The 20078-nt window shown below is 44.1% G+C and overlaps 1 protein-coding gene across 3 annotated transcripts in view; it reads left to right on the top strand.

The window, feature by feature from the left end:
* The window catches only part of RECK (reversion inducing cysteine rich protein with kazal motifs), a 631029-nt gene that overhangs the window by 282241 nt on the left and 328710 nt on the right, over positions 1-20078 (top strand). For all 3 annotated transcript variants that reach the window (XM_029589886.1, XM_029589885.1, XM_029589887.1), the window contains one exon: positions 18583-18719. In XM_029589886.1, coding sequence (XP_029445746.1) covers positions 18583-18719 — 137 coding nt within the window. The remainder of the gene's footprint in view (positions 1-18582; positions 18720-20078) is intronic.

Genomic DNA, 20078 nt, shown 5'->3' with positions numbered 1-20078 from the left:
ACGACAAACCTTTTCCGTCAGAAAAAAATCAGCAGAACCAGAGGTCACGAGCTGAGGCTCCAGGGAGGAAGACTAAGAACCAATGTCAGGAAATATTTCTTCACGGAGAGAGTGGTGGATACCTGGAATGCCCTTCCGGAGGAAGTGGTGAAGTCCAAAACTGTGAAGGACTTCAAAGGGGTGTGGGATAAACACTGTGGATCCATCAGGTCTAGAGGAAGTGTATAAAGAGGAGGCAACAAAACACTGCACGGAGCGGCAGTAGCCACAGAGGCATTCACGGAGCAGGATGCCAGTGGCCAGTGGTTGGTGTTCCACCTTCACGGAGCGGAAGGATGGAGGCCTGCCATCTCCATATTTAAAAAACAAAACAAAACAGGGGTGGGCAAGAGTATGTAAAATTAATGAAGAGTTCATAAGCTATAGGTATTACCAATTATTAGGCTTATTCAATATTTGTAGATAGATAATGTGGCTTTCAATGCATACTTCACTTTCAATACATATCCAACATAGCTCTCTGCTTCAGCAGCAGGGGAGAAGAAAAACTAATACTTCATACATATCCAGCATAGCTCTCTGCTGCAACTGCAGGGGAGAAGTAAAACTAATAGTTCACTCTTATCCAGCATAGCTCTCTGCTACAACGGCAGGGGAGAAGAAAAACAACCAATAAGGGCAGAATAACATAGTCTGGGTAAATAGATAAGTATGTGTGTAGCTTGCTTATTGCGGCGGTTACTGCCCCTAACTAATCAAGCTTGATATTTCACTTGGATGCAGCTCCATCACTGCTCTCTGCATTAATGGTGGGGGTGAAAGGGAAATAGAACCAAAGGTTACTAGGAGCCAAGAGAAACAGATAAGTATGAGAAAAAAAGAAGTATGAGGCTTGCTGGGCAGACTGGATGGGCCGATTGGTCTTCTTCTGCCGTCGTTTCTGTGTTTTCCGCGTGGCATCGCGGAGCAGGAGCCGTTTCGAGTCTCTCACAACATTTTCTGACTGAAAAGTCACATATTTTCGATAATATTCTCTCTCATTGGAGTCTCTCGTGGTTTTCCACTGGCTGGTGAGTACCTCAGTCTCATATTTTGCTCTTTGAGTATAATATATTTTTCTCTCACGAATTCCCATTCTCTCGTCGATGGCTGTCGACCCAAAAATGGCTACGGGCTTCAAAAAATGCCCTGTATGTAACAGGACCATGTCTATCACCGACCCGCACCTAGAGTTTGTAATGTGTCTCGGTGAAAAACATGATGTTAACAATTGTCCAAAATGCGCGGATATGACTGTGAAAGGAAGGAAGGCTCATCAAGAGAAAATGGAACATTTGTTCCACCTTCAACTTCTTCCATCTCCCTCGACGTCATCGAAGTCGTCTCCGGCCAGAGCTACTAAACGCGTCTTACTTAAAAAATATCGTACGGAAGGCTCAGGAGATCATCCGTCCCCAGCGTCGTCCACGGCATCGATGAAGTCCGTCGATCAACACAAAACGAAACATTGACATCGACGTCCATCGATGTCCGAATCCTCCCTTCCCCAGGAAGAATTGACTGCGAAGTGGCCACGGAACCAAGAAACACAGATTCCTTCAGCGCCTGGGCCTCTTCTGCAAGAACCATCGATACCAGATCCTCCACAGGGCTCTGTACAGGATCTGACACCACAGCCTCTGCCACTGCTTACAACTGCTCTGAATCCAACAGTTGTAACACCGGAATTGTCTGACCTCATCAGACAAGCGGTTTTACAGGCTTTAAAGGAACAGCAAACAACTCCGGTGCTTCCGCCGATGCACACAGCATCGATGCTGGTAAATTTACCGATGCCGGTGTCGATGTCGACACCGATGACAAGCATAGGATCGATGACAGAAAGTTTTCCCGCAATAGGGCTCAGTCAGTGACGTCACCCATATGTGAGGACTAGCATCCTGCTTGTCCTGGGATAACTAAGAATGATTATGCAAGTGCAAATTATCGATTTATGCACAGATACCGTCGACCGCCTCAAGGCCGATCTGGATGCCAGCACCATTGCCGTCTTCGATACCTTTGCGGGCGCTTCCAACAACATCTGCATCGATACCAACCACCATTCCATCGATGCAACCACAATCTGAAGATCCAGGGCACCATGATCTGGCATTTTTTCAGCGACTCTTACAGAGATATCAAGATGTCATCGATACACTTCCACCTAAAACATTAGAGAGTACTTCTCCAGCAATATCCTCTGATGATCCACAGCCAGGACCTTCAGGCCTTCATCACCCACCCAGGTCTCCCCCACCATCTCCATATAGGGATGATCAAGATGACTCTTGGGATGTTCAACATACTGACACATCTTCTGAGGACTTCATGTCGGAGCCTTCACCTCCAGAACAAAGAAAAAAGTCCCCACCAGAAGATTTCTTTTTCCACCTTCATACAGGAGATGGCGGACACCATTCCTTTTAAGCTGACTACAGAGGAAGATACACGGCAACAAACTTTGGAAGTCCTTCAGTTTGTTGATCTGCCAAAACAAGTATCGGCTATTCCAATACATGAGATGCTTTTAGATCTCCAACACCGTATCTGGGAGCACCCATGTTCTGTCTCAGCAGTAAATAAACGTGTAGACACCACATATTTGGTACAGCCAGCTCCAGGATATCAAAAACTACAGCTACCACACCAATTCGTGGTAATGGAATCTGCCCAGAAAAAAATCCAAACGTATTCGCCCACACTCATCAATCTCACCGGGTAAAGATCACCGGTTTCTAGATTCCCTTGGAAGAAAGGTGTATCAAGCTGCTATCCTGAATGTCAGAATCTCCTCTTACCAACTGTACATGACACAGTATCAGAGGAATCTCTGGAAGCAGATGGAAGAATTCACCACATCTCTCCCTTCACAGTTTCAAGAAGCAGCACAGGCTATAGTTCACAAAGGCCTAGAAGCCGGAAAACATGAAGTGAGGGCGGCCTACGACAATTTTGAGACGGCTTCCAGAACAGCAGCTGCTGGGATCACCGCTCGTCGATGGGCATGGCTTAAAGCCTCGGACCTCAGGCCTGACGTCCAGGATAAATTTGTTGACTTTCCATGTGTGGGGGATAACTTGTCCTGGAATATTTTCAATTAATGTAAGAAAGCTATTGTTAAACCTTTACTTTAAAAGGATAATTTGTATTTAACTGATAAGAACAATTACAGTCTCCCAACTTTCTTTTGTTTGTAAAATCCTGGAAATAGTGGTTTATCTCAAAAAAACAAATTGTTCCATCCAATCTGCACAGCAAATTTTTTTTAAATTGTTTAGGATAACTGCTGCTTTGTGCAGTACACCCATGCCTATTGTTACTCCATGCAGGTTACCCCATGCTTTCTACTACCTGCTGCTCCATGGTGTTAGAACAAAGCACATTCATGTGTGGATTCTAAGATGGTAGCAGAAAAAATAAAAAAAATAAAATAAAGAGGATTAGGAAAATGTATCTAAAAATTGTCTATAAGGCAGCGGGGATAATGCAGAGTGCCACTGTATAAAATGAATCGCTCTTATCGTGAATAAGTGAATTACTTGCTAGAATGCTCCAAAACCCATTCGGGCCGATAGAGTAAAAATCGCGGCAGAGCAGGCGAGCGCCTGCTCTCCTGTGCGAGCGATACAATTATTTAATTTATTTAAATTAGGGCTGGCGGTAAAAAGAGGCGCCTCTTTTCGGACAGGAGCGGCAGCTGTCAGAGGGTTTGACAACCGACGCTCAATTTTGCCGGCATCAGTTCTCGAGCCTGCTGACAGCCACGGGTTCGGAAACCGGATGCCGGCAAAATTGGGTGTCCGGTTTTCAAGCCGCGGGCTTATTTCAAAATTTTTTTTTTTACTTTTTTAACTTTCGGGACCTCCGACTTAATATCGCCATGATATTAAGTCAGAGGGTGCACAGAAAAGCAGTTTTTACTGCTTTTCTGTGCACTTCCCCTGCGCCGGCAGAAATTAACTCCTACCTTTGGGTAGGCGCTAATTTCTTAAAGTAAAATATGCGGCTTGGCTGCACATTTTACTTCTGAATCACGGGGGAATACCTAATACAAACCTGCACCAGGCCCAGGAAGCCTCGCGGTGAGGGAGCCGCGCCCCCAAAGCAGGCATCGGGCCTATCAGAGGGCGGCTACTGCCCCCTTTAAACACAGGCGCAATCCCAGTGGCGTCGCATGCCCGAAGGAGTGCGACCTAAGGGGCCTGCCCCTTAGTGCGCCCCTTTGTGAGCCCCAGGAATCAGGACAGAGGCCCCCCTTTGTTAAGCAGCCTCGCCTCAACATTGCTACACACGACCCCCTGCCAACATACTTCCACCTCCCTCCAGCCTCCTCCAGCATTCTTCCAGCCTTCATCCAGCCTCCTCCAGCATTCTTCCAGCCTCCTCCAGCGTTCGTCCAGCATTCGTCCAGCCTTTGTCCAGCATTCATCCAGCATTCTTCCAACCTTCTCCAGCACTCAACCCATCCCTTCTTGAACAACTAGACCATAATGCTACCGGGACTCCCAATCCCTATTCTTCACCATAGTTTCCTCAACACAGGAAAAGCAACAATGCAATATTGATCACGCTCCTCCAAAACTCTCATTCCAATCTTGATCTCACCCCTTACGCAACTCCTAGGTCTCGCATTATTCTCCCTGACACTAGTCAACGCACAATCCATCACTAAGAAAACTCTGATCCTCAACGACTATCTCCTAGACGTAAAATCGGACATCTGCGCGATAACAGAAACTGGCTCAAACCAACAGATATAGCACTAATAAATCAACTTCCTACACAGATTTACGACTTCTTCTCCCTCCCTCGACTAAAGAAAAGAGGCGGGGGCATCCTTCTAGCAACCAAAAAAGCATTGAGAGTCTCCCAACTCCCAGCAAAATCTGATTCAAAATTAGAGATTGGCCTCTTCAAAACAGACCAACTCCAAATCCTCTAGTTTACGCCCCACCAGGACATCTTGACTCAGACGCATCCCCCATTGTAGAAATAATTGCAAAACACATAAATCTGGACTCCCCTGCCTTAATGCTAGGAGATTTCAACCTTCATGTCGACAACACCACACCCACAACCAACTGCGAAGCTTTACTCTCCACACTTACAGCCATGGGCTTTCAACAGATCATCAATAAGCCCACCCACAAAGCTGGCCACACCCTGGACCTTATTTTCAAAAGCTCCGGCATCACGCACCCATCCCCCCCTGTATGCACACCGGTCCCTTGGTCGGATCACTCACTTATCTCCGCTACTTTCTCAATAACTGAAACCTGTAACACTCACCCCCTCAATCGTCATTTCCCTACAGAAGATCCTGCTCTTCCGTTGATCTCAGCAACCACTTGGCTAAAGAACTTCCTCACTTAAACCTTTCAGATCCCAAGTCAGCCTTATCTTGGAGCAACATCACAGAGGAACTAGCAAATAAATTATGTCCACTGTCAACAAAAAAACTCAACCCCAGCTCCCCAAAGAGACTACCATGGTTCACTGATGACCTATGAAAACTCAAACAAAACCTAAGACGGAAAGAAAACAAATGGCGCAAAACCCCCTGCCCCAGCACACTTTCTGCATACAAATCAGCCCTCCACCACTACAGGAACTCTACCTTAAGGTCAAAAAGGGATTTCTATGCCCACAAGATTCATGACCTAGCCTTCGACGCAAAAGCCCTCTTCTCCTACGTATCCGAAGTAACACAACCAAAGACACCGTTTATCCCGAACGAGCAAGCAGAATCCAAAGCCGATGAACTAGCTCTATTCTTTCAAAGCAAAATCACCAATCTCATAACCCTCTTGCCCCCTAGCCCCACCTCTCAGAGTAGATCCTACCACCTCCTCAACAAAAGAATCTTGCTGGATTCGTTCGAACCTACCACCGCCTTAGAGATCCAATCTTTATTAAAGAAAATGAAACCTTCCTCCCATCCCTTCGACCAAATTCCGTCGAAACTTCTTCTGCTAATATCTGACACCATCGCCAAACCACTAGCGGACATCATTAACTGTTCCTTAACACAGGGAATCTTCCCCAACACCCTAAAACTTGCTTCTCTTAAACCTCTCCTAAAGAAACCAGATTTGGATCCCAAGAATCCAAACAACTTCCGCCCAATTTCCAACTTTCCTTTTGTAGCCAAGATTATGGAAAAACTTGTCAACTCACAACTCTCGGATTACCTCGAAGATCACGAAATTCTGTACCCCTCCCAACATGGTTTCCGCAAGGCACTAAGCACTGAAACCCTACTCTTATCGCTAACAGACCAACTAATCATGGGCTTAGACAAAGGACAATCATTCTTACTAATCCTACTGGACCTCTCGGCGGCTATCAACACTGTAAACCATGCCATCCTCCTCAACCGCCTATCTGACATTGGAATAACAGGCACTGCCTACACATGGTTCAAAACATTCCTCTATAACAGAGGTTATAAAGTTAGAATCAAGAATCAAGAATCCCCCCGCTTCAATTCCTCACTAGGGGTCCCTCAAGGTTCCTCCCTGTCCCCTACTCTCTTTTACATTTACCTTCTTCCTCTTTGCCAACTGTTAACTAACCTTCAACTAAAACATTTCCTGTACGCCAACGACGTACAAATCCTGATCCTCATCAAAGAATCTATCACTAAAACTGCTTCCGAGAGATCAACCTACTCCTCGCAAACTTAAACCTGATACTAAACTCAGCTAAAACGGAACTCCTTCTCATCTCTCTGGAAAACAGGAACTCCCCTCAAAGTGCTCCAACTAACACCATTGTTACTTAAGCAAGAGACCTAGGAGTAGTAATAGACAATCGCCTGAATTTACAATCATTCATTAACAACACTACCAAGAACTACTTCTATAAGCTGCAGGTACTAAAAAGAATGAAACCACTCCTTCACTTTCAAGACTTCAGAACAGTCCTGTAAGCCATAATTTTCTCCAGGATGGATTATTGCAACTCTATCTTGCTAGGTCTCCTGTCCTCATCCATCAAACCCCTTCAGATTCTACAGAATGCAGCAGTCAGAATCTTGACAAAACACCAGAAGAAGAGACCACATCTCTCCCATTCTCAAAAATTTACACTGGTTACCAATACATTTTAGAATTCTACACAAGTCCTTCACCATCATCCATAAAGCCATTCATACCCATGCTCCGCTTAACCTCCAAATCCCCTTCAGACTACATACATCATCCAGACCCACCAGAGAAGCCCACAGAGGTTCCCTACTAGTTCCCCCAACCAAGGCCACACACCATAAGAACATAAGAAAATGCCATACTGGGTCAGACCAAGGGTCCATCAAGCCCAGCATCCTGTTTCCAACAGTGGCCAATCCAGGCCATAAGAACCTGGCAAGTACCCAAAAACTAAGTCTATTCCATGTTACCATTGCTAATGGCAGTGGCTATTCTCTAAGTGAACTTAATAGCAGGTAATGGACTTCTCCTCCAAGAACTTATCCAATCCTTTTTTAAACAGAACTATACTAACTGCACTAACCACATCCTCTGGCAACAAATTCCAGAGTTTAGTTGTGCGTTGAGTAAAAAAGAACTTTCTTCGATTAATTTTAAATGTGCCACATGCTAACTTCATGGAGTGCCCCCTAGTCTTTCTACTATCCAAAAGAGTAAATAACCGATTCACATCTACCCGTTCTAGACCTCTCATGATTTTAAACATCTCTATCATATCCCCCCTCAGTCGTCTCTTCTCCAAGCTGAAAAGTCCTAACCTCTTTAGTCTTTCCTCATAGGGGAGTTGTTCCATTCCCCTTATCATTTTGGTAGCCCTTCTCTGTACCTTCTCCATCGCAATTATATCTTTTTTGAGATGCGGCGACCAGAATTGTACACAGTATTCAAGGTGCGGTCTCACCATGGAGCGATACAGAGGCATTATAACATTTTCCGTTTTATTCACCATTCCCTTTCTAATAATTCCCAACATTCTGTTTGCTTTTTTGACTGCCGCAGCACACTGAACCGACGATTTCAATGTGTTATCCACTATGACACCTAGATCTCTTTCTTGGGTTGTAGCACCTAATATGGAACCCAACATTGTGTAATTATAGCATGGGTTATTTTTCCCTATATGCATCACCTTGCACTTATCCACATTAAATTTCATGTGCCATTTGGATGCCCAATTTTCCAGTCTAGCCATCTAGCACTTAGAGATCGGGCCTTTTCTACAGCGGGACCCTCTCTTTGGAACACCTTACCACCTGATCTCAGACTGGAACCTTGCTTATTATAAGACTTGGTTATTTAAACAAGCCTTCCCCAAGTCTAAATGAGTCTCTAATAAACTTTAAGAGACCTTTTTGTACAATGTAAATATGTTTCTTCTGTAAAAACACCTCTACTCTTGTCTCCTTCCTCCCCCAGTTCCAGCCACCCTTTTTCATTGTAACCTTTTTGCTTCCTCTGCACATGTTAAAAGTTTTTAAGGTTTTGCACCCCCTGTTAACTGTAAACCGGCATGATATGATTGTATCATGAATGCCAGTATAGAAAAGCTCTAAATAAATAAAATAAATAAATAATAGGGCCATTAACATGCATTTGCATGTTGTGGGCGCTATTAGGTTCGTGGGGGTTGGACGCGCGTTTTCGACGCACTGTTACCCGTTACTGAATAAGGGGTAAAGCCAGCGCGTCGAAAATGGGCGTCCAATCGCGGGTTAACAGTGCGCTCTGCCTGATAGCTGTATTTTATATTTAATTCACCCATTATTTGAGGATGCTCATAATAGTGCAGCTTGTGTATAAACTTTATTTGTGCCGAAATGTGACGATTGGACCGGGTATGTTAGTCAGATGATCAAAACACATTTGAATTGTATTTAGTTTGGAATAGATACCTTAACAATGTATTTGCAGTCAATTCCACGGACATGCCTGTCTTAGGATTTCAAAATATTGCCAGTTTTGCTTAGCAATTACATTCGAATCTGAAAGTAATTTTCAGGGAACTGTAAATGTAAATCGAAGCCATAGTTAATGCACATATCACCGGTAAAAAAACTGTGCCTGCAAAGCAATAGATAAAGATCATAGGAGTGCATATTTTAATCTAAACAACATTAGCCATGGTAATGCAATCTGCATAAAAACTACCTTATATATATATATATCTCTATATATATATATCTATATATATATAGAGATATATGTATATAGTTATACCATTAAGTAAAAAACAGAGTACACTCTATCGCGGTAAATGGCAAAAGATATATAATGTCTAAAAATACCTCAACTCAATGTGCGGTGATTATTGATATATATTATATAAATATCAGTCCCCTCCATTATTTGTATTCGAATAGACAAACTTGTATAATTTGAATATGAATACCAATTGTGTGAATGTATTATGGTGCCTATCGAATTTCCTGTTTATGCACAGTAAATGTGAATATTGTATTTCTTTTTTGAAAAATCTCAATAAAGATTAAATTAAAAAAAAAAAAAAAAACGAAACAAAAGCTGAGAGGACTGCTGTCTAGCAGAATAAATCTATTAGTTTGTATTCGCACTGTTGAGGCCCCCTATGGCCCAACAATGCTTACCTGCAGTGCGTAATGAAGCCTAAGCGGGTAACTTGTAAGGGTGGGGGTATTTAAGTGGAATCTTGCAGTATTTCAGTCAGAAGCCCGCCAAAAAATTACCACTCTGAGCCAGTAAGAAGATTGACATTGACCGATTGCTCTGAGTGCTTGGGATCATTTAGAAAGCAAGCAGCGTATTAATTTTAAAAAAGAGACACAGTTGTACAGTATGGTGGATATTGAAACCAAATGTGAACTAACTGACAGCTATGCCAATCTCATCTCAATGTTTCTGGTACATAAAAATACCGCAGATATTAAATATAGCAAAGTTGCTTACCTTGTAATAGGTGTTATCCCAGGACAGCAGGATGTAGTCCTCACATATGGGTGACGTCACTGATGGAGCCCTAGGCGGGAAAACTTCTGTCAAAGTTTCTGTAAAGCTTTGACTGGCACTCAGTGTGCCTACTGAGCATGCCCAGCATGCTATGATATTCTCTGCCACAGGTGGCTTTCTTCAGTCTCGTATGTAGCATTAAGCTTTAGCTAAAAAAATAGTAAAAAGTAAAAATACCCAACTCCACGGGGAAGGCGGGTGGGTTCTGTGAGGACTACATCCTGCTGTCCTGGGATAACACCTATTACAAGGTAAGCAATTTTGCTTTATCCCAGGACAAGCAGGATGCTAGTCCTCACATATGGGTGATTAGCAAGCTAGAGGCTGAGTCATTTTGTAGTGAAACAACTGGGAAGTATTGTTGTTGTAAATGAGTCAGCCGAAGATCATAGCAGGTTGGATGGATGTAGTAGGAGTTGTATTAAGTTGGAAACAAGTTCTTTAAGACAGATTGTCCATAGGCTGAATCTTGTCTTCCTGCTTTGTCTAAACAGTAATGAGCTGCAAAGTTATGAAGAGAACTCCATGTTGCTGCTTTACAAATGTCAATTATGGGCACTGAACGATAGTGTGCTACTGAGGTTGACATTGCTCTTACTGCATGTGCCTTTACTTGCCCTTGGAGAGGAAGGCCTGCTTTTTCATAGCAAAACTGTATACAATCTGCTAGCCAGTTGGATAAAGTCTGCTTACCCACTGCTTTCCCTGGTTTCTTTGGATCATAGGAGACAAAAAGTTGAGTGGATTTTCTGTGGACTGCTGTGCGATTTATGTAAAATGCTAAAGCACGCTTGCAGTCTAAGGTGTGTAAGGCTGTTTCTCCTGGGTGAGAGTGAGGCCTTGGAAAGAATGTGGGTAAAACTATGGATTGGTTCAAGTGGAATTCCGTAACTACCTTAGGGAGGAATTTTGGATGTGTACGGAAGATCATTCTGTCGTGTAGGAACTTTGTGTAGGGTTCGTACGTGACAAGTGCTTGTAACTCACTAACCCTTCTAGCTGATGTAATAGCTACGAGGAAGATAGTCTTCCATGTAAGAAATTTGATATCACAGGAATTCATGGGTTCAAAGGGAGAACACATGAGTCTTGTTAATACCAGGTTCAGGTCCCATTCCGTGACTGGTGGTCGAATTGGTGGCCTGAGTTGTGTTAAACCTCTCATAAATCTACTGATGAGAGGTTGCGTGGAGACTGGTGCATCTCCCAGCTTGTTATGGTAAGCTGAAATTGCACTTAAGTGTACTCTAACAGATGAAGTTTGAAGACCAGAGTCTGAAAGGTGATATAGGTAGTCTAATAAAGAAATTATGGGGCAGGAAAAAGGATCAATGCTCTTTTGCCTACACCACAAAGTAAACCTTTTCCATTTTGAAGCGTAGTTTCTTCGTGTGGAGGGTTTACGTGAAGCTATAAGCACTTGAGATATGTTGGATGAAAGATTGAGTGGTTGCAAGATCAAGCTTTCAACAGCCATGCTGTCAGGGAAAGGGATTGAAGGTTGGGATGTCGCAACTGACCCTGATCCTGCGTTATGAGAGTGGGAGCTACACCCAGGTGAATTGGATCCCTGATTGAGAGGTCTAGGAGTGTGGGAAACCATACTTGACGGGGCCAATAAGGGGCTATGAGTATCATGGACCCTTTGCCCTGCTGTAGCTTCACTAGAGTTTTGGTTATGAGCAGTATTGGAGGATACGCGTATAGTAGGCCTGAGTTCCAAGGGCGAGCAAAGGCATCCTTGGTTGCTGGTTGTTCTGCTTGTGTAGCGAGCAGAAGTTGTCTACTTTGTGATTCAGGTGTGACGCAAAGAGGTCTATTGTCGGTTGACCCCCAACGTTGGAATATCCTGGTCGCTACTGAGGGATCCAGGGACCATTCATGTGGTTGGAAGTGACGACTGAGACGATCCGCCACTACGTTGTGAATGCCTGGCAGATAAGTGGCCCGGAGGAACATTGAGTGTTTCAGGGCCCAGTCCCAAATCTGTGCAGCTTCTTGACAGAGGAGATACGAGCCTGTTCCTCCCTGTTTGTTGATGTACCACATTGCTACTGTTGTCCGTTTGGATCAGAACAGTCTTGTGTGAACGGCAGTCCTTGAACGCATCTAATGCATAACGTATAGCTCGAAGTTCCAGGAAATTGATTTGAAATGTTGCTTCGAGTTTTGTCCAAGTACCCTGAGTTTGGAGAGTGTCTATGTGAGCTCCCCAACCCAAGGTGGATGCATCTGTAGTTAGCGTTATCTGCGGAACTGGTTGTTGGAAGGGTAGGCCCTGGCACAAATTGTCCTTGTTTACCCACCAACGAAGAGAGGAACGTAGCTGGTGGGTTACTTGAATTGGAGAATGCAGTGGTTGAATGGCTTGGATCCACTGAGATCTCAAAGTCCTTTGGGTTACTCTCATGGCGAGCCTTGCCATAGGAGTGACATGAACTGTGGAGGCCATGTGGCCTAGAATGCTTAGAAACTGATGAGCTGTAGTTTGTTCTTTTGAGTGGATCGAGTTTGCCAGTAGGGAAAGTGTTTCTGCTCGATCTTTGGGTAGAAAGGCCTTTGAGAGTATGGTGTTCAATTCTGCTCCTATGAATTGAAGAAGGTGAGACTGTGTGAGATGGGATTTTTGATAATTGATGAGAAATCCCATGGAGTGAAGTAGAGCAATTGTTCAGTTGAGGGAAGTCAGAGCTCCTTGCTGAGATTGACTTCTGATGAGCCAGTTGTCTAGATATGGAAAGACATGGACTCTTTCTTTGTGCAAGTGTGCTGCTATTACTGCCAGACATTTGGTGAATACTCTGGGAGCAGAGGCTAATCCGAATGGCAGAACTCTGTATTGGAAATGTTGATGACCGACTGTGAAGCGCAGATACTTGCGATGAGGAGGGAATATTTGGAATGTGAGCATAAGCGTCTTGAAGATCCAGAGAACAAAGCCAATCCCCTTTTTGAAGAAGTGGAAGCATGGTGTCTAGAGAGACCATTCTGAACTTCTTTTCTCAAAAATTTGTTGAGATTTCTGAGGTCTAAGATGGGACGTAGGCCTCCTGATTTCTTTGGAATTAGGAAATAACGGGAGTAGAATCTTCTGCCCTGCTGAGTTCGGGGCACTGGTTGAACTGCCCTGGTTCTCAGAAGGGTGGATAATTCTGCTTGCAATGTAATTAGAAGAGAATTCTGTTGAGGGAAGAAACTCGGAGGAGATTCTGGTGGAATTGAGTGGAAATTGAGTTTGTAACCCCGAGACACTATGGAGAGTACCCATTGATCTGATGTTATCTTGAGCCAATTTGTATGAAATTGGGATACTCGTCCACCTACAGGTAGGTTTGGTTGAGGGTTGTGGGATTGAATTTGCTCTCTGGTGGAAATCTCAAAACCCCGCTGCTGGGCCTGACGGAGGTGGAGGATGCGTGCGAGGAGTTCTGGTTTGTCTTCTTTGGGAGCGTTGTTGTTGAGGCCTATTGGATCTGCCCCTAGAAGTTTGTGGGTAGTATCTTCGAGGCCTGTAATAAGAACGCCTAGGTTCCCTCCGGGGTAGGCGTTGTTGTGGTTGAGTAGAGGTATCCTGAGGCATCTGGGACAGCTGACGTAATGTCTCAGTGTGGTCCTTTAACTGTTGAACTGCTTCTTGGACTTTATCACCAAACAAGTTATCTCCCAAACATGGCAAATCTACCAGTTTTACTTGGACCTCAGGTCTGAGATCCGAGGCTTTTAGCCATGCATATCTGCGAGCTGTGATTCCTGCAGCTGCAGTCCTGGAGGCAGTGTCAAAGCTATCATAAGCCGCTCTCATCTCATGCTTTCCTGCTTCTAGGCCTTTATTAACTATGGCCTGTGCCTGTTCTTGAAATTGTGCAGGCAAAGCATTTGTAAGTTCTTCCATCTGCTTCCATAAGTCTCTCTGATACTGTGTCATGTACAACTGGTATGCAGAGATTCTGGAGTTTAAAATTGCAGCCTGATAGATTTTCCTTCCTAAGGAATCGAGGAAGTGGTGGTCCTTGCCAGGTGGAGTTGAGTGAGGGCGTGTACGCCTTGACTTTTTCTGGGCTGATTCAACCACTACTGACTGATGTGGCAGTTGTGCCTTTTGGAAACCAGGTGCTGCTTGTACTAGATAAGTGGAATCCACCCGTCTGTTTACTGCTGCCACTGTAGATGGATGCTCCCAGATTCTATGTTGGAGGTCTAAAAGTACCTCATGAATTGGGATGGCTAAAACTTGCTTGGGTGGATCCACAAATTGAAGGACTTCTAGAGTTTGTTGCCTAGTGTCCTGTTCAGCTGTTAACTTAAAAGGAATGGTGTCCGCCATATCCTGAAGAAAACTGGAAAATGATAAGTCTTCTGGAGGGGACTTTTTTCTTGGTTCCGGTGGAGAAGGTTCCGACATAAAGTCTTCAGAAAACTTGTCAGTATCATGGTCGGATTTTGTGGTGGTTCTTGATTGTAGATATAAACCTGATGGGCCTGGTAATGGGTCATCGATAGGCCGTGATGCAGGTATTTGTTCTCCTGTCTTTTTCGGCAAAGTGTCGATGACAGTTTGATAATTTTGAAGAAGACGTTGGTAGAAAGCCAGGTCTTGTATTTCTGGTTCTTGCCGTGATGGTTGTCTCGATGGAGTATGGATAGACATCGACGTCGATATCGGGGGGCCTCTGTGATGGAAGCACTGTCGGTGGTAACTCGGCACTCGGCATCGAAGAGATCGATGTTAGGTGTGCATGTATCGATGTCAATGTAGTTGTTACCCTTGGTGTCGACATCGATGTATCTCTTGTCCTCGGTGTCATTGTCGACACCGGCATCAGTGAGCCCACCGGCATCGGCAGATTTGCCGGCACCGATGCTGGGAGCATCGGCATCGACGAGCCCGTCGGTACGTACTGTTCTCTGAAAGCCTGCAATACCGCTTGTCTGATAACTTCAGACAATTCCAGCATTACAACTGTCGGTGGTAGAACAGTTGTAAGCGGTGGCGGAGGCTGAGGTGTAGGATCCGGTGCAGAGCCCTGCAGAGGATCGGGCATAGAGGATGGAGGATTAGGCCCAGGCGCCGATGTTTCCTCCGTACGTGGCCGCTTCGCCGTCGATGGTTCCTGAGCCGCGGTTTCGGACGTCGATGACCTTCGATGTCTATGTTTATGCTTGGACTTCTGGGAATCGACGGATTTTTTCGAAGACTTGGAGGGTGAGGAACGATCTCCCGACGGTCCTGGACAGGGTTTTTTAAGCAAGAGGCGCTTAGTCGTTTCAGCCGGAGACGACTTGGATGACATCGAAGGAGATGGTAGAAGTTGTAGTTGGAACAGGTGTTCCATTTTCTCCAGTCGAGTCTTTCGACTTTTTGGCGTCATTTCAGTGCATTGCGGGCAATTATTTACCTCATGTTTTTTTTCCGAGGCAGAGCACACATTCGATGTGCGGATCGGTAATGGACATTTTCTGGGCGCAAACGGCATTTTTTAAAACCTGTAGCCATATTTCCCGTCGACATCTGCCAAAAAAGAATGGAAAATTTGTGAGAAAAAATTTTCCCAAACGGTAGGAAAATGAGACAGAGGTACTCACCAGCCGGTGAAGAAAATACCTCGAGAGACTTGTGACAGAGAATTATTAATAAAGTTTGACTTTCCAGTCAGAAAAGTGTTGAGAGAATCTCAACGGCTCCTATCCCGTGATGCCTACAGCAGCGTGGAAAAACGAAGACTGAAGAGAGCCACCTGTGGCAGAGAATATCAGAGCATGCTGGGCATGCTCAGTAGGCACTCTGAGTGCCAGTCAAAGCTTTACAGAAACTTTGACAGAAGTTTTCCCGCCTAGGGCTCCATCAGTGACGTCACCCATATGTGAGGACTAGCATCCTGCTTGTCCTGGGATAAAATGATATGATGCAGAAAGCCTGAATCATGAAAAAATAAAATTTATAAAAAAAATTTATAAAAAATTATAAGTATAAATGGTATGTGACTACTAAAATAATAAAAAAATAAAAACGTCAAATTGAATAGTGTTCAGAAATTGTGACTGAGATCTGTTTGTAACACGTAAAAATATAAATATAAATGGTGTATAAATGGCGGTCCTCTCAGCTTTTGTTTCCTTTAACCCCTGCTTTTTATGGGTGTGCCCTTTGAAATCGACCCATAAGGGTAGTAATCCCCATGCTTTCTGTTAAGGGTAGTAACTGCTGCTCTGTGAGGGTTACCCCCATGCACTCTTTTCTTCATTTCCGACCTCTAGCCTTTAGGGATCCCCAGTGTTTATTCCATGCTGTTTTAAATTTGTTTGCTGTTTTTGACCTTGCCACCTCTCCTAGAAGGGCATTTCAAGTATCTACTACTTTCTCCATGAAGAAATATTTCATGATGTTGGTTCTGAGTTGTTCCCCCTCCCCTAGAATTTCATTTCATGACCCCCCTAGTTCTACAGTTTCCTTTCCAGTTGCTTTTACTAGCTTGACAGAACAAAAAATAATAAAGCAGGTTTTCCAACATAAATAGACAGTCCCAGGCCTGCCCGAGATACTCAGGCCTGGCTTTCCCAAGTTTAGCAAGCAATGTTCATAAGCTTGTCATAACGAAAATAATAAGCACACTCGCAGCACTTTCACAAACCTGGGTTGGGTTGTGTGTTTGCTGCCATCCACTTGTTACTGAGCCTCTGTAATCAACTGAGGTTTTGCGTTCCCTTAATATTTTTTTTTGTCTCCATGAAGTTTTTTAAATAAGGAAGCAAACTCAGCCACAAACAACCACATGGCAAACTGAACAATTATTTCTGCCTTAAGAATGTGCTGTACTTGATTTCTTTCATTTTCTTTTTACACAGGCTCCTCCACAGCATTTTCTCTGCATTCTGACTCTTGCCACCCCTCTGGCAGTGTGCTGGCTGGAAGAAATTCCATTTCCTTCCCTTCCTCTTCCTTTCTCCACTCCTCCTTATCTTTTATTTTCCATGAAAAACCCCATGAGTCCCGTCCTCCCTATTTTGAAAGGATCTACCTTACCTCCCAGTTGGACGTGTCATTCTTTGATGATTCTGGGAGGAGGAACCCATTTTTCCTGGTCTTCCTTTCTATCTCATGCCTCTTCCCACCTTGCCCTTGAGAGGTATGTCTTTCTAGAGTGGAGCTTTTCCTGACACTGTACCTCTTGCCCCTTTATTATTCTTGTCTTTCCAGGGACTCAGTCTTCATCATACTAAACCCTAGATTCATCAAAATGCTATAATAAAGCATGGATAAACGCCCACAGTAAGAGAAAGAGGAGTGTTTATGGTAACTCTATAACAGGGTACCATCAAGCTAGGGCGAGATAACATAGTAGAAATCTCATCTTTGTGAGACTTTCCTCACTCCATATGATGTCAATTCTTCACCTCTGTGTATTGTGCTGTTCATATGTCTCACTCTGCATCTGAAACTAGCCCCTAAACCACCACCAACACCTCACTATTAGCTGGCGGTCCTATAGTGATATGAATAGTGTGAAGACCTCTCCAGAGATGCTCTCTCTACTCCACCTCTCACCCCTTTCCCCTCTCTCCTCTCCCTAGCCCAGAAATGTTCGAAATGCACAACTCATCACCAGGAAAAAAGGTATAGTTATTTCCGGCGTAATAACTGTGCGACAGCATGCGTTATGCTGTCGCACGGTGCAATATTGCCCCTTATTTTAATTTATCCCGCCCAAATCCTTCCCCTTCTAAAAATTTGTATTTGCGCCGTGCGGTAACACAATTATTGCCTGCATTATGGCGTTAACACATGCATTAACGCTTATCACTTCCATTAACGCCATAATGCGTTTTGATGAATGACCCTGATAGAAAGTTATCCTAGGTGTTGCAGTACTGAAGATTCCTTTCTACATTTCACATAGCGCTGCCCACTTATTATCTGCTTTCTAGGACAAAGTGTTTGCCCAAATTTCAAATACAAGAATTTAAATAATTAAAATGACAGATTTATATCTTTTGGTCAAGACTGAAAATCTTCCCTTATTAGAAGGTTTCTTGTCAGATATAATTTTTTGCAATAAAACTTGTAAACCATTGTGAAGGTTCTGACTGAGACAACGGTATTTAAAAATCAATAAACATAAACATAATATTGCATTGGATTGAAAATCTTCCATCAGGCTTGACATTCTGGAAAATACATACGCATTCTTTGAACATAGTTAAAATGTCAGCTCAAAGATTTGGGTATGGGAATCTTTTGTAGTTTCATTACCATGATGATGAAAAGTTTATTATTAAATGCATTATGGGTTTACATGATATGCTACAACTAAGTTGCTTATTTTGTTTGTCTTAGATGGCTTTTGTTCCTCTAATACTACATAAAACATTGCTACACTAAGCTGCATATTGGAGTTTGTTTGAAATGGGGGTAGGAGTAGGTGGGAAGGGAGAAAAATTAACAAATCAGTGCTGTATACTGTGGATCTTTCATACGTGTGTGTATTTTGCTATACCATTTAAAAGTATTTTATTCTTCAAAGAATATGTAAATACACTAATACTAAAATTACCGGTAATTTTCTTTCTGAAGATCAGATTGTATAGAAATCCTCAAGAAATGTGGAGATCAGAATAAATTTCCTGAAGGCCACACAGCCGGAAGTATTTGTGAACTTTTATCTCCAACAGACGATATAGAAAATTGTATTCCTTTGGACACATATCTTAGTAAGTAACAATTGTTAATGGACTGTACAATCAAGATAAGACTCTGCTAAATTCAATTATGACTAGTAAAAGTCAAATCTTTTTGCAATGCTCATTCATTGTGTTTACGTTTGGAGAAGGAAAAAAACTGTATAGATCAGATTTTGTTTTTATATATTTCAGAGAGAGATTATATGACAGAGTATGTTTTTAAAGAGATTGCCATGTTCTCCTAGATTCCAGGCTAATGCAGTTTGCTAACCATAAGTTTTATTTATTCACTACAAGCCGTTAAGCCCGTTAAAACGGGCTACATCCCTCTGTCTCTCACCTCCCCCTCATTCTCTCTCCCCTCACTCTTCACCACCCCCTACCTCCCTCCCTCCCTCACCCACTCCTCCCCACCCTCCCTCTCCTCTCACTCAGTCCCTCCCTCCCACTCAGTCTCACTCACTCTCTCTCCCTCCCTCTCACTCACTGTCCCACTCCCTCCCTCCCTCTCTCTCCCTCAGTCCCACTCCCTCCCTCTCACTCAGTCCCTCCCCCTCATTCAATCCCTCCCTCCCACTCAGTCCCTCCCTCTCACTCAGTCACTCCCTCCCCCCTCTCTCCCTCTCACTCACTCAGTCCCACTCACTCTCCCTCAGTCCTACTCCCTCCCTCTCTCTCCCAGTCCCACTCCCTCCCTCAGTCCCACTCCCTCCCTCTCACTCAGTCCCCCCCCTCTCACTCAGTCCCACTCCCTCCCCCTCACTCAATCCCTCCCTCCCACTCAGTCCCTCCCTCTCACTCAGTCACTCCCTCCCACTCTCTCTCTCCGTCCCTCCCTCCCACTCAGTCCGTCCCTCCCTCTCTCTCTCTTCTCCCTCCCTCGTTACTGGCCGCTACCGCCGCCCGCTGCCGCCCGCTACCGCCGTTGCTGCCGCTCGCTACCGCCGCCGTCGCTACCGCCGTCACCGCCGCCCGCTGCTGCCACTGGACGCCGCCATTTTTTTTCTTAGCGTCAGACCGACGTGCTCGCCCGCACATGCGCGGTAGAGCTGGTCTCTACTGCGCATTTGCGGCACGTCGGTCAAGCTTCGTTTATAGGTATTGATTTCAACTTGCATGTTGGTGTCAGAAGAAACAAAACCTGGATTAATTCTTTCGATTTGTCTACTCAAAATTTTAAATTGAATTTTTTTATAATCCAGGCTGTGAAACAAGTTCTTCTCTTTATGAGTGTGAGGATAAGAGACAGATTTTATAAAGATGATTATTAACCTAACCAAAGAATTTGAGGTATCTCTAAGACGAAGCAGAATGAATCAGCCACACGGGTGACATCTGATGGCACTGATGTAAAGCATTGGAAAACCTGACAGCCTGTGCCTGATTTCA

The sequence above is a fragment of the Rhinatrema bivittatum genome, chromosome 2 (assembly GCF_901001135.1).
Source record: "Rhinatrema bivittatum chromosome 2, aRhiBiv1.1, whole genome shotgun sequence".
Lineage (NCBI taxonomy): Eukaryota > Metazoa > Chordata > Amphibia > Gymnophiona > Rhinatrematidae > Rhinatrema > Rhinatrema bivittatum.
This window is presented reverse-complemented; position numbering and strand designations above follow the sequence as displayed.